At 34.5% G+C, this 23,653-nt stretch overlaps 1 protein-coding gene across 1 annotated transcript in view; it reads right to left on the minus strand.

The window, feature by feature from the left end:
• The window catches only part of LOC125671627 (uncharacterized), a 37,409-nt gene extending 24,813 nt beyond the window's left edge, over nt 1-12,596 (minus strand). The window contains exons 1-11 of the mRNA XM_056163237.1: nt 12,381-12,596; nt 12,008-12,133; nt 10,148-10,324; nt 7,417-7,629; nt 5,349-6,911; nt 3,213-3,321; nt 3,028-3,128; nt 2,689-2,936; nt 2,519-2,606; nt 574-650; nt 89-125 (exon numbers count right to left, since the gene is read on the minus strand). Of these exons, the coding sequence (XP_056019212.1) occupies nt 89-125; nt 574-650; nt 2,519-2,606; nt 2,689-2,936; nt 3,028-3,128; nt 3,213-3,321; nt 5,349-6,911; nt 7,417-7,629; nt 10,148-10,324; nt 12,008-12,133; nt 12,381-12,441 (2,800 nt within the window). The 5' untranslated portion in view covers nt 12,442-12,596. The remainder of the gene's footprint in view (nt 1-88; nt 126-573; nt 651-2,518; nt 2,607-2,688; nt 2,937-3,027; nt 3,129-3,212; nt 3,322-5,348; nt 6,912-7,416; nt 7,630-10,147; nt 10,325-12,007; nt 12,134-12,380) is intronic.
• Between the last annotated feature and the right edge of the window lie 11,057 nt (nt 12,597-23,653).

The following is a 23,653-nucleotide window of genomic DNA, read 5'->3' on the forward strand; positions in this document are numbered from 1 at the left end:
ATCTATTTAACCAAGGTAACCCACCAGGAAGTATATGTAGAATAAGACGTGTTCAAATAGATATAAGTCAATCTAAAAAGCGATATACCTTGGGCTGCAATGTATTCTTTTTCTTTTTCGAAACCCTTCAAAAATGAATATATGATACAGTGAAATGAAGCGATAAAGTGCAGGTATCTGGCGATGGTTCAGAATATCGGGTTACATTTCTATAATCACGCATCAACATAGCTTAGTCAGATTTTATTTAAGAAATAAGTTTCATTTTTGTATGAACATGAAATGTATGGCGGCTTCGTACCCTCGTGTATTTTCAAAAATGAAAGTTATTTCTATATTTACTCTTTACTTTCATTTCTGTGGGAATTCCCAGCCGTTAAAATAGACGTACTATATTTATCAAGATTCCACAACTGCAGCGCATTCATGAAGACATAAATAGCATTAAAAGTAAAGATATCAAAGGCAAAAACATTAGAAATGTAAATATTTATATTTACACTAATGTAACTCTATTATTAATATGGACATCTTACGGAGTAAAGTGTAAACGCACGCTTCAAAACAACATACATTTACAAAGCTAGCATTGATGAAGTCCAGATTTCTGGTTCCGTTTTCTATTTGCAGAATTACTCTGGATACATCATCTGTAATAAACATCATAACAAAATCACGCAAGAAATATGATTTAAAGAATAGATGTTTAATTTGATTGTATAAGGGGGGGGGGGGGGCAATTCCCCCCCCCCCCCCCCCAATTAAGACGGTATGTAATGACGGAACTAGTACACGGTCATTATTGCATGGGTTTCTGTCATAATTAACGTGACCAATCACCTAATACACGGCTCTCACCCACCCTTCAGGTTGGATTGTTAATGATTTGTTTTCATTGGACTTCCTTAATCATTTAGCGTCTATTTAGTTAGGTCTAAAAATTAGAAATTTGATACAATGACAAAAACTTTGGTATCATAGTTTTAAAGAAAGAGAGTGTTGGGGTACGTGCAGAGTACTAAGAAATTAAAACTAAAAGATGCATATAATCTATGTATCTTTCTGACACTAAATTGTGGTTTGTTAAAACAATAGTTCTCTTAACGACACTTGTTACAAATAAAATTTCAAACGAAAATTAAATCTATATTTTTATAAGTAAAATGAATACAATTCACCGCATGGAAGTGCAATTCTGTAAGTCCAAAAACAGTGGGGAAATTTGTACATAGATATATACATGTAGGGAAGGATAATATATTTCAACTTTTGAACATCATAGAAAATTTACTAGTCCCTTACTATTTTATTAGAAATTATTACAACCACACGAAACAACAACAACAAGATGTGTTTGTGAAACACAAATGCCTCCGATAATGGCCAATTCCGAAGATGGTCAAGGTCACAAGGGCAAATATCTTGGTACCAGTAGAAAGATCTTGTCAAAAGAAATGCTCATATACAATATGAAAGCTCTAATATTTACCATTTAGAAGTTATGACCAATGTAAAAAAAATTTAAAAGTAGGTTAAATGTCAAGGTCAAATGGTTCAATACCCACGGAAAGGTCTTGTCACAAGGAATACTCATGTGAAATATCAAAGCTCTATCACTTACTGTTCAAAAGTTATTAGCAAGGTTAAAGTTTCAGACAGAATGACAGGCAGGACAAAAACAATACCCCCCCCCCCCTCCGATCTTCGATCTCGGGGGTATAAAAATATATGCATAACCATGTCTTTCTTTGCATCAAGTGTCCTTGAACTACATGTATGCTAAATTGTGAAATTTATCTTTATACTATCAAATATATCAAAGGAATTTCTTTTGTATTTTGTTTCCACATAAAACTATGAAATAAACAATCAAAGATGTAATCTTTTAATATAATTGACAAAAGCCCAAACCACGTCCTCTATTAAAACTGAACCTGGAATCACACAAAAATTCCAAACATCTATTCACATGAAACAAATCAACATCTTGCCCCAGCGATAAATATATTCTACCTAGAGTTATCTTGCTCCCTCGCTATCTCATCTATCGGGGCCGACGAAAATATATTCCAATGGACGACAAATGTACAGTAGGGGTAGATACATATTGTCGCAGACGACAGTATGTATCGCGATGAAAACAAAATATTGTATTGGCACATAAATCGTCGGCAACAATATGCGCCGACAGACAAGATGTACCGTGACAAATGTACCGTCTAAAATCAAACATTATGGAAGTATGGGGGTATTTGCACATCCATAGCTTCCTTCACAATACAACCAAACTGGAGATATTTTCCTAATACTTATATGTCGTGATTGAAGATACATTCTTTAAAAACTGTAACTATTGGTTATTACGACAAGTTGATAGGTCATTTCTTCGCCATTGTTATTATTTATTGAAACATCAAAAGGTATTATTGACAAATGATTAGTAAATGTGAAAATATAATGTATGCATGTAAAATCATACAAACAGAAACTGGTCGACATAAAACAAACTGAAACTTACAAGGATACATTTTCTTGTATCTATTTCGAGAACGATTCTCAGGTTTCAAGGCTTCTTTGTACGAGTCTAATAACCCGTTTGGAATGGTCTACAAGGAGAAATATCATTTAAATTCATTTGTATATCCATGTATGTATACTCAAGAACATTTAACATTAATCAATCCAAACCTCGAATTCCTTGTCGAATTCTCCCCTGAATTTCTTTTCCTGTACATTTTCCCAAAGTTGATCAATCGGGACGAGAGTTATTTTTATATTGTAATAGTCTGTCTCAGCATGCACCGGCAAGTCGATTTCATCTACGTCATTAGGATCGAGCTCGATAAGGTATGCTTGGGATCCTCGTAAATTGTATGGCGAATTTTCCTTATAGATAGACCGTTTCTGGAATGCTGGACTGTCGCTATGTTGAATGTCTATAAATATATAAACTTTCTGATATTCAGTATACCATCCTAATGTTTCATTGATTAGTGAACCGAGGGAAATCAACATACTTTAGCTTACCATTATTTGCATAGACTGGGGCATCTTCTGTAAGTAACGTAGTCACTTTCATCTCTTTGTCTAAATATGGTGATAAGACTTTATGCTTTTTCTGCAAGTTTCTGAAATTATAACACATCGATTGAATGTCATTGATTACTACCAGTATTTGGTTGAAATCAAATCAAAGAGAAAGAGCGACACACCTTCTTACAAATAACACCACGATGACCACAACTGTCGCTACTAGCAGGAATCCTATCAATGGATACGCATACAACGGGACACCCTTATTCTCTTCCATACCTTCCATCTCTGTGAATAAATTTAATATGGTACATTTTGTTAGATTGCAAAAGGCCTAAATTTACTTGCAGTCTAATTTGACCTATATAAATGTAGATACCAAACTTCTTGTGTGAAATTTGTTATCAAACCAATCATATTTTTAACAAATATCAATGGACTATGTACGACGTCACAAACACCTGGATATAGTTTCTTTAAACTAGCCAAGGAGTAATATTTTTCTAGTTAAACGACTTAAGAAAATATGGACCAAATGCGTTGGCCATGATCACATGGAACTACTAAAAGTTTAGTAATTTAAATCTTGCAAATATATGAAATTGGCTGACAGTGTGGTCTTCCTATGATATGGTAAGTCCAGAAGTCCGTGTTTGCCCTTCCCTTAATTTTTATCTGTTAGGATTTATCAGATTTACGAGATCGATCACTGTTCGTTATCTTCACTTGTTGACAATAGAAGAATGTCGAATTATTGCCGGAACACCGTTTCCTCCCGAATTCTATACACGCCTTTACATTTTAATAGTACCGTGAATTGTCAGTTTCTTGCAAGGTCGTTTTAAGTAGAAGCTTAAAAACATGACAGATTTTTACTTTTCATAAACAATATTTCCAAAAAGAGATGTTGCATGCATTTCAATTCGCAAAGTAAAATGAAGCTTGCAACGGAACTGTTCTCGATATAATACCAGTCGACGAACGGGGGGGGGGGGGGGGGGGGGAGGGGGGGGGGGGGAGGGGGGGGGGGCAGGCTGTCGTGAACACAACTATTCTCACATTGATTGTTCCGTGTATTGAAATACGAATATTTCAAAAGAAAGTGCGAGAAACTAAAGACCTGTTGTGTATTTCAACTTAAACAATTAATGATTCAGAAACTTACACGTGCCTCCGTGGTACAAAATTGAAAAGGGTTATACACATAATATCATTTAATTGATAGCAGTGCCACATAATTCAAGATATTGAGCGGACTGTATATATTCCCATGTCCCCATGTCCCGAGTGAATTGACATTTGATCATGTGACCTCAAAATCGATAGGGGTTATTTACTCCTTAGGATGTACCAGTGTACCAATTCTCCCATCTAAATATTGAAAATTTGGCGAAGGAGCAATCACTACCTGTTTTCGTCTTAGGTTTGTCGTGGCCATGGCACGAACGGGATTCAAACTCACGACCTCCGGGCTAAGAAACGAACTCTCTAACACTGAGCTACTACGACCGGTTATTTCTTTTTGTCATCAACCTGATGACACAATATTATACAAAAGAAAGTTTAAGCATACCTTTTAAATTTACATGTCATGCAATTGTAAATAAAGCAAAAATATCACAGGTCCCATTGATGCATTTTGATTTGGTAGATCCCCAGTTCTAACATATAAGCAATATTTTGTAGCATTTCAAAAACGTTCAAACAAAATCAATTTTAATTGTGCTGCTTCACAAACCACATATTACCGTTGTCATCGCTGTTTCAATGAACACAGACCACCGTCACAATTTAAAAAAATTTAAAATCCCCCCCCCCCACCTCTCTGCAAAATTATAGGAGCGATGGTCGTCGCCCTGTCGCTTCTGCTCAAACGCCCTTGCTTTTCGACGTGACTGCTCTCGACAACACATTATCTCGTACAATAAATACCTATACATGTATCGTCTGCACCAAAAGTCGCAGTGTCGAGGGCTATCAAAACTTTGAAATCACGTGACTGCAGTGAGTAAAATCAGATTAAAACGGTGTTTCGGCAGCAAATCGAAACTTTCCGATTGTTAAATAAGATTAAGAAATTTCAATGACAATACTGTCATTTTGCCTCGTGATAATCCAAAAATAGGATTGGATGTTGAAAAAAAAAATATTCATTTCAAAATGGAAATGACAAAATTGCTATGAAATCGAAGACAATTTAAATATCACAACCAGAAATGGTATCAATCGAACCTACTGGTGTACTCCTTTGGCATATTTTAGGAAACCATGAAACGCTTACAATACTTATTGTTTAATCTTGATTCACTACTTACGTTCAGCACAGTTTGTCCCAGAAAACCCCTCTACACAACCCCGGAGACACCCACCAGCGATATCACACGCGGATTCCAGACATGTCCCACTACAATCCATATCACAATGGATTCCGTGTCGCCCCTTCGTGCATTCTGTACAGTTTCCAAACGTTTGATCACATTTCTCACAGCTATCCAATGGACAGGGGGTGTCACAATAGTCACCATAAAAAGAACCTTTACATCCATTCCAACATTTTCCATTGTTTCCACATCCATCAGCACATTTTGAATTACACTGACAAGAGCTACCTGACCAGCTTTCTCTACAGGAAGTACATGAATCTGCCGAGTCACAGGTCAGGCAATCAGAAGAACAACCGTTCTCACAGTAACTTCCATAAAATCCAGGTTTACATGCTTCACAATCATATGAACCTGAAGTACAGTTGTAACAGTTTCTGTAACAATTACGAGTGCAATATATTCCGTAATGTCCCGGTAAACATCGTGTACAGTTGTTACCATTGTAACAATGCACACAATTCTCTCTACAATCCGTGGTACATCCAATGCCATGCTTCCTGTTACTACATCCAAATAAACAGCGGCCATCAATTTCACATAAATCATCAATGCAATTCACGTTACATTTACTTTCACACAAATTTCCAGTAAACCTTTCTTTGCATCGGGTACATTTCGACTCACTGTCACACGATAAACAGTTCGATGGACAGCTTTGACACTTCCTGTCACTGTCTAGGTAGTGTCCTTCGTCACATTTTTCACACACAATTTCAGACGTAGACAGTACACACTGTGAACAGTTTTCTAGACAATTTTTATCGCATTTCGCACCTATCCATCCATTGATACAGCCACTTAGACATTCCCCATTCCTTTTACAGATGCCAGCAGAGACACAATTCTTACTACAGGACTCTGTACAATTTCCACCATATTTTCCAGCAACGCATTCATGACACTGACCGTTGATTCTATCGCAAGACTTTTTCCCACCACACGTTTCTGGACAAACTAGTTCACATTGTTGACCATAGCTTCCGTCTACACAAGAAATACATGCATCGTTTGTATCACAAGTTGCACATCGACTGTCACAAGGTTGTTGACAATCCGAGCCTTTGTATCCGTCTTTACATCCCACAGAACAGAGTCCAGATTCTTTATCACATTCATCATTCCTGCAACCTTCTGGACAGGGCTTATTACAACTCGGTCCATAGAAACCACTCCAACATTGTTGACATCCATTGACATTGTTACAAGAATATGTATCACAATTCACACATTTCAAACTACAGTTTTTGCCATAAGTACCTGATGTGCATTTATTACAGTCAGCCCCGTTGTAGCCATCACGACAATCTGTACACCCTTTATATCTGTCACAGGAACCACTTTCACATTCAGAGGGACACTCTACGCCACACCTGTCTCCATACCAACCACTCTTGCAGCCTTTTGTGCAAACTCCCGTGAATCCGTCACATTGATTGTCCAAACACTTTACGCACATCTTGTTACACCAGTACCCGTAGGTACCTGCGCTGCATTCTATAGAACAACCATACATGTATTGATTTGTAAAGTTAGACAAAAATTTAAAACAAATTCAAATGAATTCAACAAATTAAAATCCAATATCCCCTCTAGTATAAGTTTATTGTTTGAGAAATTCAGTAGCTGGAAGTCATGTATTTATTTCTAAAGCTAGATAAAAATTTAAAACGAAATCAAATGATTTCAACAAATTATATCACTTATAATTAAAATCCAATATCCCCCTGGTATAAGTTTAGCTTTTAAGAAATAGTTGGATTTCAGCAAGTCGTTTTTATTCAAAATACGAGATTTTAACATCAGACTGAACCGGACCTACAGTGTATAAGGGAAAACCTTGGGGGGGGGGGGGGGGATAAATCTTCACTTAAAAGTATGTCGCCAAATTTCCATGGAATAACTTGACAACCCCTCTGTATGTTTCCCTAAGCATGCCCAGATTATCATAATTAGTCTGTTGGATGGTTTTATAAAGGTGAGAATAATATAGAATACTTACGGAACACTTTGATATCAATCACGGTCAAACTTCCTCCATTTGTTTTTCTCTCTAGTAGAACTTGATCACCGGTAATTACTTGGTTATTTTTACATGTAATGTTCCATTTCAATCGCTGTTTTTTATAATTCCATGTTTCAGCACAGAAAGATTCTTGATTTAAATTCTCATTTGACGAATTCGTCACATATACTATAAAGTTATGTCCATATCCTATAAAAGAATACACAAATTACACATTACGCAATATTTGATTTAAGCAAACGGACCTTTGCCCATCCATCCGTCTGACTGTCCAGTATCCATTACTTTGCGCTATATTAACGTTATATTTCGAACGCTCTAACCTCTAGGCCACCGCGGCGGTTATATATTGTGTATTAGTAATTAGTTATAATAAAATGTCTACATGTATGTCAACCGCTTATCATTTTATTTTCTTATACGTTACAATGTAACTTACTTCGCTCCATCAAAAAAGGATATCTATCAGTTTAGACAGGATCTGAAATTTTATACCGAAACCTTTCTATTTAAATCAAAGTTTAAGTGAAATCTAATAAGGAAAGGAATAGGGTTCGCCGTCCTGACATTACGGCATTGAATAAAGCAGTTCAAAATATGTGTTATAAAGCTGAATTTATCATAACGCTATTTCGAAGAATGACATGAAGCTACGTGTACCACAGTACTAGTATGTTAATGAGTATTCATATAGCTACATTATTTAATCACCCGATTTTGGATCAGTGAAAGTCACGAGTCCGTCGGATATAACCTTGATTAAAAACAGGACCCGTGTCACTGTAGATGTTGGCATAATAAAGATCCCTCACTGCCACGGTCGTAAACGGCATGCACATGAAAGGTGAAGATAACGAACAATGATTAATCTCATAACTCCTATAGCAATACAAAATAGATAGTTGGGCAAACACGGACCCCTGAACACACCAGAGGTGGGATCAGGTGCCTAGGAAGAGTATGCATCCCCTGTCGAAGGATCCCACCCGCCGTGAGCCCTATATCTTGATAAGGAAACGGAGTTATCCGTAGTCACAATCAGTGTACCAAGAACGGCCTAATAATCGGTAAGAAACACGTCTGACAGCATTTGACCCAACTCAACTGTATGGCAAACGGGATGATTTCAGCTTCTACATCGTCAACTTCCCATATTTATGTAGCAATATTCCGTTATCACCCGTATATATATATATATATATATATATATATATATATATATATATAATCCAAATAGAAAGAGTTGATATCACACAGTCAAAATAATTCAATAAAAAAAGCAGGAAAATCTACAGTTCCAAAATATATTTAAATCACTAGCGCTTTTCTGGATTTTAACATCCATCCTCAGGTGAATACAAATTTTAAAATTTGTATTCACCTGAGGATGGATGTTAAAATCCAGAAAGCGCTAGTGATTTAAATATATTTTGGAACTGTAGATTTTCCTGCTTTTGTTTATTGAATTATATATATATATATATATATATATATATATATATATATATATATATATAGGGTATAGGACTCACGGCGGGTGGGACCGGTCGACAGGGGATGCTTACTCCTCCTAGGCACCTGATCCCACCTCTAGTGTGTCCAGGGATCCGTGTTTGCTCAACTATCTATTTTATATTGCTTGTAGGAGTTATGAGATTGATCACTGTTCGTTATCTTCACCTTTCATCTAATGCTTTTCTCACTTCTGGTTTACTAAACACAGAAGGATAGATGGTACGTACTTTTGTTTTAATACGTCTAATGCGGGATTTTAATATTCCTCTTATGCTTTTAACCCATTCTGACAATGAATCAAGTTTTTTTTTTCATATTTAGCCCACAAGTCATCATCTATTGCTGGAGTGACAAATTCTCGAACGAGACAAAGACTCTTTATCACTATAAATGTGTGATGACCTTGGCCAAAAAGTTCGTGCTTAAGTTGCTCGAGAATGAACCCTCAACGAAGGTCCATTTGCCACGACAATGAGTACTATAATTGTTTTCAGTTAAAACTAAAAAAAAGTCTAAACTTTGCAATGCAATAATATTAGAATAGTAAATGTGCATATCTATGTTATACAAAAGTGCTAAGAAACTGGTCATTGACCAAAATTATTTTGAGAAGGTACCCGGTATCTTGCATTAAATGTATATTAAAAGTATTTTTAAAACCCAGAAATATTAGAAAGGCTGATATTTGACTCAAAGCAAACAAGGTCAATGAAATGAGTTAAATTCTAATTTTGGTGGATTGCCAATATTTACCAAAAAACTTTGAATGACAAGATTCATTTGACATAATTTGTAATGATTTTTGTTTTAGAGATATCAATGGATTGAAGTCTAGTCATAATCCTTGCTAATCTCCCTCATATCACGGGATGATGACACTACGCGCTTCCTTTCAGTCTTAATAGAAAATTGTCGTAAAAACGTTTTGAATTTTTGTCTTAGCGAAACTTTGATAAGCAAGGGAAAAAGAAATAAATACGCAGTGGAGTACGTATCAATTGAACAAGTGAAGACAACGAACAATTTTCATTATATTTAGCACTGAACAAATTAAATTCAAGAGAGTCAACTTATAAGTGTGTTGAATGAATGACTGTTCTAGAAGACATAATGACGTGAAACAATACAATTTATTTGTTCTGAGATTGATCACTGTTCGTTATATTCACTTGTTCATACATCATTTCCTTACCTGCAGAAAGTGTTATGAACATGTGTTTTACTCTTTCGATTTTATCAAAATTCACTATTATCCAAGGATTTTCCTCAGATTGAGTCCTGGAATATGTTGAGCTATCTTCATCTACTGCATTGCTTGAGTCCCTAACTGTTGAAATTTGGGTGGTTGTTTGATTATAAGCTATATTCTCTGAAAAGAGGAGTAATAAAGTTAACATCAAGTATACTCATGATAAAATGCCAAAATGTAATTTTCAAAGTCACTTAAAGGACACAACGCATGTTTCTAAACTTTTTCATTTTTTCAGCAAAATTAACTCTTTTTATGCCTAAAACTACTTTAAATGTGTTTTAAATGAAATATTTTGCGTAGTTTTCGAGTTTGAAAGCGATGAAATTCAAATCTTGTGATATGCATATTTTCTTTCGCTAGTTTACGCGCCATTTTGTGTGACGTCATATGCACCCTCGGGTTTGAAAACATCTATTAGTCATATCATAAACAGATTAGATTTAATCGACAAAAAACCAATTGTCACGTTAACGGCTTGTAAATAATAATGCATTAAGATGTTTTGTGCCGTGCTCGGGTGTACTAGTTGTCGGTAGAAAGGATTTAGACTGAGTATTTTTCAATTTTTCGAAGGAAGGTACGAGAAAAAAGACGTGGATAATTTTTTTTGTAGGAGCAAGAACTTTACCTTAAAAAACACACCCAGTCACCTTTTCAAATATCGCTTGGACAGAGACCCTGATAAACTACGAGAAAATGGATATATCGAAGCTATAAGCACTGGTAGGCCTATAGCATACATTCTGTTTTGCTCTTCAAATTCAATACACACTCGGATCAACTGACCATCACCTTGTAACAACATATATCGACGATACAATGTAACTTCTACCAACTGGTAGATTTACAACAACAAAAAATAAAGATACAAAATAATTGAACTTTTAATTATACAAATAATAGAATATTGTATTTTCTAATTTTAAATTGAATTATAAAATTATTTCTTTATTGAACTCGTAGCATCTTGAGTGCGTCAGTAGGCTATAACGCCGTGCTCCCACTTCGTACTTCCTAAAGACGTGCAGATCACAATTCAAAAATAGTAATAAGATTGCTTTATCAAAATAAGATAATGTGATTACCACTTTAAATTTGAATATTCTTATTGATTTGTGTGTGTGTTATCTTTTTCTTTCTTTCCGAAATGCACGCGTGACAATAGCTTGGCATAGGGCCTAGTTGTCAACAATTTAACGTATCATAATTTGTCTAATCCAAAAATAAATAATGATTGCACTGTTTATTTTAGAAAAACAGCACCAATTACATATGTATAAAGGAATAACATCCCCAAACAGTTTGCAGACAGCGACCCATATAAGCATTATAAACTCACAATTTTGCCGATTTCATACACGCTTTACTCGCTATATTTGGGTATTTACATCGTTATATGCGTGCACTGGTGGCGAACACATATAAAACTCGGGCAATTTATCAACATCGATTTAAATGTTGCCCATGGTAAATTAATTAGGCCCCTAAAAGTTGAGTTTTTAATAATATCTCGCAGTACTTTCACAATCCGAAGGGCGCATGTGACGTCACTGTACCACGTGACTACCTACCTAATTAACTTGACTTTTTGAAATCGGGGCTTAGATTTAAGTCTGTATTGTGGTTAATTATCGCAAAATTTCGGCGAACGAACTAGTAGAATTAATTACTATAAGCATAAAGAAGACAAAATGCATGTAATATTGTATACTTTGAAAACATGAGATATGTCCTTTAAATCTAAATCTGTAATTGCAATTTTTGTGTTTGTTTCAGTAAAAATTCTTATCTTCCACATACTTCTCTGACATTGATTGGTAGTTGAACCACTCCAGCCTTCTCTGTTGCACGACGAACAATAAAATCCAAGGCAGTTTGAACAACAACTGCAGTGACATTTACAAGTTTTGTCGTCAGTACACTGTGCTATAATATATATATGATAATCCATACATAACCATTATAAAAAGGTTAATTCAGCAGCCTTAGGTAATTGAAAGTATCGAATTTATTATTGGTTATTGGTTTCAAATATATATAATGTGTTACAGGCGCGTAGCCAGGCGTATACATGCATACCATGCAAATGTTCGGCAAATTCCACAGAAGTGACACTTAAATAAATATTGATGAGTAAATTTATACAGGTTAATAAGGAGATACGTGTACTTACAATCAGAAGTTTCCAAAGTAAGATAGAATATAAGACACATATATACCCAACGTCTGTACATTGTGGATGAGAACCAAGAAGTCAGTATTATATCTCACAAAAAGTTCACTTTTCTTCCTTCCTTGTTGGAGAGCATTCAGTTGTACGGGATGTACAATGACTCTTGACTCCTCTTATACAAACTCACTAGAACGTTGTCTATGTACAAATAACTTTTGCCTCTGATATACACGTGTGCTAGACTGAGGAGTGTTTTCCTCGACACAGTACATATTCAGACTACAGGTCACGTCACTAAAAGTTCATCAATGTATTGTGATATTTTAATGATAGATCAGTTATAATATGTCCATGTGATTTAATGATAAAGAGTACTACATGTGTATTCTATTCAGTAGCGATTTCGACTTTGGTGTAGTCTTAGCGGGTTACCACACAGCATTCCTCCACCCCAACAAAACAGCGATATTACTAATATAAAAATACGATCTTTATCTAACGACCCGATATATAGACTGCGCACAGGGTAGGAAATCTAATGGTCACAACGTCACCGACAAACAAGCAGAATAAAACTAAAACAAGGAAGCAATCATTCGTTATTTAAAAAATCAAATTATCTGAACGAGAAGTTAAAAGTTCCTACACACATGACACAGCACAATAAAATTCAAGTCATTCTCATGATGCTGTAGATAGCTGAGCTATCGTTTTTTATGGAGCGAGACCTTCATTATTTTGAAGATCTGCATAAATTTGTGTACGTACTATGGTTTGAACATATTTTATTGCAATTGAAGGGAATCGAGCACAATTTCTTAAAACTAAAACACTCACTCGCATGTAATATTATTCTATTATTATTATACATTTATGTAGCGCTTTATCTAATTAAGACAATTACCATAAAGCGTTTTACATGTAAAACAGTATAAACAAACTAAAACAAAGAACACTAAATACAGAGAAAAGGGCATGAAATAATACTGAAAATGAGGGGTTTTACATGTATATACATGTATATATAACAATTTATTTTGGTATGAATGGTAAAACTGTCATTGTAAATATACATTCTGTACATATAATCTAGTGCATGTTGATTGCTTAAAGAAAACCAAAGTAATAACACATATACTAATTTATTAAAAATAAAATTACTTAAACAAGGAGTTAAAAGTTCTTACACAGCAGAAATAAAACACAAGTCAGCGAATTGTTCATCAGTATGTGTATGATCCCTTCTCTTCTAGGAAGGATGCAACGTTCACGTGACTAGTGAGTGAGTAGTGTTAGGAACAGTCATCAATATAATGCTAAATACGTTTATAACGACGGCGGTACCTCAACTCGGAGGTCACCGCAAACCGGAGAATTTAAACACAGTAAAAGATACAGTCTTGTGTATATCCTGAAGGAGAAAGGTGTTGCCTCCCTATAACAGATATACTCAATGGTGCCTTGTTTCGTTTGGTTGTATATTATTTAAGTCCCTATCGAGAATCTTTCACTCACATGAAAACGTCACCATTGTTGGTGAAGGGCTGCAAAATCTAGGCCTTTGAGCAGGAAGGGGTCTTTATCGGGCCACACCTACTGAGACACGGGTCATCGGTTTTTGCGGCCTCTTCCGAAGAACCGCCCCATTTAGCGGCCTCTTACGACAAGCAAGGGGGTACTGAGAACCTATTCTAAACCGGATCATCACGGGACTTGGATATTGGTTAAGAAAACAATATTGTCAATTTCAGGTAGATGACCCCATCCCTTCTAAATAGTTGTTTAGTTTTGGAATCAAAATGATTATGTGATATGGATCCCCCATCACCCCATCCTTCATGACATTGTAGATAGCTGTCATATTGATTTTTTTCTAGAGAGCGAGACTCGTTATTTCAAAGATCTGTATGAGGTTGTCAACTGTATAGTAGATTTGATTGTACTGTATATATGTTTTTACACTTTGTTCTCTTTCTTACATTATTTTGTTTTATGTCGGGGAGATCATTACGTAACTTTCATTGATACCATTGAATGAAATATTTCTTGGTGATCTCCCTTTTCACATTGTCATTTCAATAAATGATAATTCACACAACTAATTTTTCTGGAAGGAGCAAACCAGTTCCAGTTGATAAACATTCAATTTGTATTTATAAATAGCATTGCCTTTGGTGACCCCAGTCTCTCCTACTCAGAATAAAGAATAAAATACTGTGAAAAACTGCTCTAAATAAACAACTACATCTTTTATGAAATTATGTACATGTATATATGAAGTGTATTTATGTTATGCTCTGAATCCCAAGGTCTTTTTATTTTTGTCTATCATTGAACCCCATTCCGATTCTTTTTACCCACCTCCAAACTTTTCTATAATATATTACCACCTTACGGTACATGTAAAATTATCATGCTGTCATCATTGTTCTTCTTTTGTGAACCGCCTTATTGGTAGGCCTTTCTGTTTCCGAGTTTATATTTGTACGTATTGTTATACAGCGACAGTGCATTATTTGCATCATTTCTGGTGACATTCATACATCATTTTGTGATCTTTAAATGTTGTACATATCTTAAATACGTCTGAAAGGCAAGTTTAAAATGTAAAGCAATGGGGAATAAGATTTTAACGTGGGTGTTTATCTCTAGTCATCTCTCGATTTCTGGTCGTTGATTTCACGTCTACATCGGAAATGTCCTATTTCAATCGCATGCGGCGTTTTGCTAGATGTATATGCAAGATGAAGATAACGAACAGTGACCAATCTCACAACTCCTATAAGCAATACAAAATAGATAGTTGGGCAAACACGGGCCCCTGGACACACCAGAGGTGGGGTCAGGTGCCTAGGAGGAGTAAGCATCCCCTGTTGACCTGTCACACCCGCCGTGAGCCCTATATCCTGATCAGGTAAACGGAGTTATCCGCAGTCAAAATCAATGTGCCAAGAACGGCTTAACAATCGGTATGAAACACGTCAGACAGCATTTGACCCAATGCGAGGTTGTATTGACGAACTAGATTGTTATAACATATATACATATTGTTGTAGTGTTTCAAAAGGTACTGAATTTACTAATAGAGGACAATACAAATAGTTTTCACGACTTTATTGTGCGACGCGCGTCGATTGCTTTCAGAGACGACGGTTTGTCGTTAATTTTAACGAAAACCGCGCAGTATGTCCCAATATCATTTTATCGTAATATAGGAACTACTGAGAATTATAACATGAATAAAGGCCCATCAAAAAGGACATTTCCTCTACTTTTAGAGGCTGTATTTACTTTTCCTTATTTCTATATATAAGTATAGGTAAAATGCTGATCTGTTTAAACATTGAGAAAAAAATCGTAAGAAAACGTACATGTGCAAAAATTGCTATTTTCATACAACTTTGTTAGTCATTAAAAATAATTTTTATATCTTTTGAAAGCAGGGAATATATGCTTTTCAAAAATATAAAAAATATTGCATTCATAAGGGAAATAAAAAAAATCATATCGAGCTTATACACTTATATAAACTTAGCCGAGCTGACTTTTGATGTAACTCTCACTTTTATAACAACAACACATAGTGAGAATGAGACCAAAAGTGAGCTTGTCTAAGTTTTACAACCCAAGACCCTGTACAATCTGGACTGAGCATGTAACTCAAGCTGCATGAGCTGTATTATAATAGGTTAAACAAGGCTGGGAATTAACTGGTTTGCATCACTGACAGAACAACTCTACATGCTTTCTAAAAATTCTTGATTTTATTGATTAATTATTGTTTAACGTCCCTTTCGAGAGTTTTTCACTCATATGGAGACGTCACCATTGCCAGTGAAGGGCTGAAAAACTTAGACCTATGCTTGACGCTTACGGCATTTGAGCAGGAAGGGATCGTTATCGTGCCACATCTGCTCTGACACGGGTCCTCGGTTTTTGCGGTCTCATCCGAAGGACCACCCCATTTAGTCGCCTCTTACGACAAGCGAGGTGTACTGAGGACCTAAGCTAACCCGGATCCTCACGGGAATAACAGTCTATGAATTACTAAATGTTTTGTGAATCTATCTCTCTTTGAACCCTGTCCTGAAGGATCCTCGAGTTTGTAAACGCCTAAGAACTCGGGGCCAAGAAGCCTGTATAGATCTTTAACACATTTAACATAATTTGCTTTTGAGTTTGTGTTTTAATTTGATGTTCAGTAATAACATCATGAATCCGTCCTACTAAACGCTATATTTTCCCCCATTTAATCCAATTAAACAATCTTGGTAAATATTCTTACTTTAGTTTAATGAAAGGTGAAGATAACGAATAGTGATCAATCGCATAACTTCTATAAGGAATACAAAATAGAGAGTTGGGCAAACACGGACCCCTGAATATGTCAGTAGTAGGATCAGGTGTCTTTGAGGAGTAAGCGTCCCCTGTCAACCGGTCACACCCGCCGGTAGCCCCATGTATTGATCAGGTAAACGGAATAATCGGTAGTCAAAATCAGTGTGTCAAGAACGGCCTAACAATCGGCATGAAACACGTCAGACAGCATTTGACCCAATGATTGATTGTTTTGGCAAATTAGATCATTATAACTGCCACATAATTTGTGAAATGCTGACTGTAAACGAAACCCCTGTAACATCAACTTGTGTGCCACTAACCTGCCTCGATTTAAAAACTGATCATAAAATCCTATTGATTGATTGTATATTGTTCAAGGTTCCCCTCGAGAATTTTTCACTCATCTGGAGACGTGATCAGACGTCAAGCTCTTGTGTATCGAATCAGTATAAACACCATATGCATGCGATAATGGAATATTGCTACATAAATATGGAAAATTGACGGAAAATCATCCCGTTTTTCATTAAGATGTTATTAGTTTGCCGTTAATGTTTATTTTAAATAAAACATTTAAGTACGCAGCAGATGTGGAGGATTCTGTGGTGTCCCTTATTTCGAGTTCACAGGGATATATCGAATCGATATATGAATGAAAATGACTATTGTTAATAAATGAAACGTTGTCGATATATCTAAATGTCAAGTTGAAGGCCACAGCAACCTTTTTCCCATTTATATACAAATGATTAATTTTTAATGCCTTTTATATTAAGTTCAAACTACATGTAGATTACTGCATGGAAATATGCAATGCGAAAGGAGATATAGGCGGATTCGAACCATGGCAAACATAATCACAACATGTACTGCCAGCTGTGCAGCTGACTGAGCTTATTCTAAGCACATTTAATGCCCATGTAAATATAAACTATGTTTAAAAAAAACAATTCCCCTAGTCTTTTTTTTTTTTTTGCGTCGGGTTTTCGTGAAGGGTGCCCCTAAAATACTATTGTGAATTGTTCTTAAAGGACACATCGCATGTTTTTAAACTTTTTAATTTTTTCAGCAAAATTAATTCATTTCATGCCTAAAACTACTTTACATGTGTTTTAAATGAAACACTTTGCGTAGTTTTCGAGTTTGAAAGCGATGAAATTCAAATCTTGCGATATGCATATTTTCTTCGATATTTTACGCGCCATTATCTGTGACGTCATATGCGACCTCGAGCGAGAAGATTTGAAAACAATTGTTAGCCATTTCATAAACAGATTAAATTTAATTGACAAACAAACAATTATCACATTAACGGCTTGTAAATAACACTGCGTTAGCGTGTTTTGTGCCGTTTAAGAGTGTACTTGCTGTCAGTAGAGAGGATTTGGACTGGTTTTTTTTTCAATTTCCGAAGGAAGGTATGAGGGACAAGACGTGAATATTTTTTGTCGGCACAACGACTTTGCATTAAAAAAACCCAGTAGAATTTGTCCCTGTACTTTTTTAAACAAGCACTTGGACAAAGACGTAGATAAACTGCGAGAAAATGGTTCTATCGAAGCTACCCACTGTTACAAATAGGCCTCAAATTCAATACATACTCGCACCAACAGATCTTCACCTTGTAACAACATATAGGCAGAACTTCGCTAGCAATGTCTACCAACTGGTAGTTTGAAAAAAGAAATTTAAAGATAAAAGATAATTGAACTTTCAATTATAAATGATAAAATATGATATTTCCCAACTTTGATTTGAATTATAATGATTTCATTTTTTTAAGGAACGCGTACGTGTTTACAACAACAGCACGCCGCGCTCCGACTTCCTAAGTAACAACGTGTAGATAACAAAAAATAATGATTAATAAAATTGCTTGAATAAAATAATTTCAAAGTATTGTGATTTTCACAATGAGTTTGATCATTTTTATTATTATTATTTTTTTTTTCGAAATGCACCCGTGACAGTAGGCCTAGTTAGGTCTATCTAACTTCTCCAAAAATAAATTTAATAATAATTGCACTGTTTATTTTAGAAAAGCAACAACGCTAATTACAGTTGTTTACAGAAATGGCATTACCAAATAATAGTGTTTAGACAATGATCCCATGTAAACACTATTTACTCGCAAATTTATGCAGATTTCATACTCGCTTTCCTCGCTACATTTGGTTGCTATTTGTATGCACTGGTGGCTAAAAGATATAAGGCTCGGGAAATTTGTCAACATCGAAATAAATGTTACCCATGGTAAATAAATTAGGCCCTTAAACTCCAGGTTTTTAAAAATATCTAACACTACTTTTACAACAAGTTGATCGACGAAGGTAGCATATGACGTCACTGTACCACGTGACTACCTATCTAATTAACTAGAAATTAGGGGAATTACTATATCATACTCAGCATTTAAGAAAAGAGAAAAAGACATCAAAGAAAAGAAACTTTTAGATGAAATTGGAATTTTAGAGTCTGACTCTCCTATTGATTTTAATATTCTAGATGAGAAGAGAGCAGCTCTTGAAAACATTAGAAAAGAAAAGCTACAAGGTCACATGATAAGGTCTCGTGCACGTTGGATAGAGGAAGGGGAAAAACCTTCAAAATACTTTTGTAATTTAGAATCCCAAAATTATTTAAATAAAACTATCAAAAACATTCAGTTGGATATTGGTACAATTTACAAACAGTCAGATATATTAGAAGGTGTCAAGAAATATTATGAAGCCTTATATACTAATAATGATTTTAACTTAATTAATGTCGACCTGGAAAGCATCATCTCAGATTACAATTCTCCTAAGTTAGATACACATGCAACCAAAAAACTGGAGGATGATATTGAAGAAGCAGAGGTTCTTAAAGTATTAAAAAATATGAAAAACAACAAATCCCCGGGTAGCGATGGTTATACAACTGAATTCTTTAAAAAAAATTTGGAATGACATTAAATATTATGTTGTTAGACCTATTAATTGTATATATCATAAGAGGGAACTTCCTTTTTCGCAAAGACTAGGAATCATTTCATGCTTACCTAAAGGGGATAAACCAAGACAGTTTTTAAAAAACTGGCGATCAATTACACTTTTAAATGTATTATACAAAATTATATCTGGTTGTCTCAGCTTTAGAATTAAACAAGTTTTGGATTATATAATATCCGATACACAGTCTGGTTTTTTAAAAGGTAGATATATAGGGGAGAATACTCGATTTATCTATGATATCATGTCATACACTGAAAGAAATAATATCCCAGGACTTCTAGTTCTCATTAATTTCGAAAAGGCCTTCGACTCAATGTCATGGTCATTCATATATAAAGTTTTAAAGTATTTTGGTTTTGGGGAAAACTTTATTCAATGGATAAAAATCTTAAACACAAATTTCAGAGCCTCAGTTTTACAGTGTGGCTTTTTATCTGAACAGTTTGATATACAAAGGGGATGTAGGCAGGGTGATCCCATTGCACCTTATTTATTCATCCTATGTGCAGAAATTCTTGCAATATTAATTAAACAAAACAAAAGTATAAAAGGCATATGTATAGAAAACACAGAACACAAAATATCGCAATATGCAGATGATTCTTCACTAGCCCTTGACGGTTCACCTGAATCGCTTTTTGCAGCTCTAGATACGATAGAATTCCCCCCCCCCAGTTTTTCTGGTCTAAGGATTAATTCTTCTAAAACAAAAATTGTATGGATTGGTTCAAAGAAATTTTCAGATCAAGTTTTTCACCATACAAGATGGAAATTAGATTGGGGATCAACAACTTTTAATTTATTGGGTATTAATTTTTCAGTTGACTTTAAAGAAATTGAAGATATAAATTTCGGAATTCAAATACCAAAAATCGTTGCTCTTATTGAACAGTGGAAAAGAAGGATTCTTACTCCCATTGGGCGGGCTACTGTCATTAAAACCTTGCTTATTCCAAAACTGAATCATTTGTTTATATCACTTCCTACTTAAAAGAAAGAAACAATTTCTTATTTATACAAAATTATTTTTGAATTCCTATGGAAATCTAGTGTAGATAAAGTTAAGAGGTCTGTGATAACACAAGACTATTTATCGGGTGGTATCAAGATGGTTGATATAAGCAACTTTATTACATCATTGAAATGCTCTTGGATTAAAAGGCTTACTAGGTCCAACTGTCAGAAACCATGGATGAATATTTTTTTTGCCATGTATGGAAATGATATTTTAAAGAAATTATATGGCTTTGGAGATAGTTTTATTGTGGAACAATTATGTGTTAAAAGCAATGTTTTTTGGAAGGATGTTTTTAATGCTTGTTTGTTTTATTTGAAGACTAGTCAAAATCTTCCAAATATTAAAAATAATTTTCATAATATTCCAGTGTGGTACAATTCTAATATTAGAATTGCGGGAAAACCTGTGTTTTATGAGAAATGGTATGAAAAGGGGATTAAAGCTGTTCAAGATTTTTTTGATACTGATTGTAACTTCCATACCATAGAAAAATGTCAGTGTTTATACAATCTTTAAGAAGTATGTGTAATGAAATACAATAGCATTATTACTGCAATTTCAAAATATTTAAAATGTCTGTCAATTGATAGACACTCAACCAAACAAAATGTTAATCCATGTATGCCTATATTTTTGAACCACTTTTATTACATGAAAGATGTTCTAATATTATTTAGAATATTTTAAATGCAAAAGAAGATATCCCAACTTCTATGGGCAAGTGGAAAACTGAACTATCTTCATATGGAGTAGATGATATTTCAGTGCAAGATGTGTTTAAAATTTGTTTCAAAACATCTAGTGATTCTTCTGTTCAGTGGCTACAGTTTAGAATTTTACATAGAATTCTTCCTGTTGGTTATTATTTGAAAAACATTAGTGTTAAAACAAATGATCTCTGTAGATTTTGTACAAGTAATATTGAAACAATAACACATATTTTTACTTCTTGTAATAAGACCCAAACATTGTGGAGTGAGTTAAGTCTTCATATATATAGAAAAATGTCAGAAAGAATTGGTTTTAATGTGTCAAATATAATATTTGGTGAAATTCCACTGTCTTTAAATAATAAAGCTATAAACTTTATAATTCTATATGCTAAACAATACATATTTATCTGTTTAATGCAGAATAAAGAACCAAATCTTGTTGGATTATTATGTCACTTAAAGTTTAAATATCATGTAGAGAAATATGCTGCAATTCAAACATTTAAAATACATAACTTTGATAAAATATGGATGAAGTGGGAAAATATTTTTGCAATTGATTAATTATTACTACATGTACTTGTCATTATTTTTAGTACATGTATTATTGTTATTATTATTACTTTCACTATTGTACAGCAAGTAGCCTAAACCACAGGGAGATCGAAGCATGTATGAAAGGTATGTTTGTGTAAGTGTCTGATGTATTGTATGTGACCAAAAAAAAAAAATATTTTATATATATAAAAAAAAAATTAGGCTTTTTGAAATCGGGGCTCTGTATTGTGACTAATTATCGCAATACTTCAGCGAACGGGCTATTACAATTAATTTCTATAAGCATAAGGAAGAAAAAATGCATATAATTCTGTATACTTTGAAAACACGAGATGTGTCCTTTAATATTGTAACCTATCAGAATATAAAAAAGAAAATCACGAGGGGAAGTATGCATTGACAGACTTCAAAGCCAAGATCCATGTCAAAATCGGTGCTTAAATGGGGGAAATACTGTTTATGCCAACTTTAAATTAATCGAGCCTATGCTTAAAGGATAAATGTCAGCTATTATGTTAACACTCGAACTGCAGGAAAACAAAACGTTAGAAAGTTTATGAGTGTTTGAGAAGAAAATAACTCAAACAAAACTCGAAATTCACCATTATCTTTCTTAAAAGTGTCGATCGAATCGAAGAGAAATGAATGATGATTACATCTTTTCCATGGCCTAATTCAAACAATTTCTTCCTGATATTGTTAATTAATGTATACTACCGGCTAATATATTATAAACAATATATGCTTTGATAACTTATATTGTCATTCATATACATGTAACCTGTCTATAGTATACGTACACACCTTTGCCCACCAAAGCATTCAATATACATGTAATATTGAATGATATCTCAGAAATTACACTCTCCTAATCCAAAATTTCTAATCAGATTTACATATTGTTTACATATGTATACAGTAGAAATAAATCAAACAGTTAATTACTGTTCATTATCTATTTATTAAAAGCAATGCTGCCAACCGTCCACGCTTTTCATCATGCAAGGTGAAGATAACGAACAGTGATCAATCTCATAACTCCTACAAGCAATACAAATTAGATAGTTGGGCAAACACGGACCCCTGGACACACCAGAGGTGGGATCAGGTGCCTAGGAGGAGTAAGCATCCACTGTTGACCGGTCACACCCGCCGTGAGCCCCATATCCTGATCAGGTAAACGGAATTATCCACAGTCAAAATCAGTGTGCCAAGAACGGCTTATAACCATGATATTTTGAAACATTCCTGAGAAAGTGAAATTCAAATACAACAAATCAAAGAAGTTTCTTTCGTTCATGAGAACTTAGCAGCTGATATGATATGGATTACATACTAATCATTCATTGTCCATATCTTACACAAAGAACTGCAAATGTGATACAATCTACCACAAGTGAGTCTCGTAAACTAAATGCATATGTGTAGGTTTCAATTTACTTTTATATCTGATAGATATATGATAACTGAAAATATTTATAAACGATTTTTAAAGTTTGTTTCAATTATTGAGAACCTATTATAACGTTCCATTTGTCAGACTACTTTTAAATGAAATGTTTTATGATGATGTCCTGCTCTTCATTATATGTATCTAGGGATTCAAGAACTGTATGCAAAGTACATATTTCGGTTGAGCATCACTGAAGA

Source organism: Ostrea edulis, chromosome 4 (genome assembly GCF_947568905.1).
Source record: "Ostrea edulis chromosome 4, xbOstEdul1.1, whole genome shotgun sequence".
In the NCBI taxonomy this organism is placed as follows: domain Eukaryota; kingdom Metazoa; phylum Mollusca; class Bivalvia; order Ostreida; family Ostreidae; genus Ostrea; species Ostrea edulis.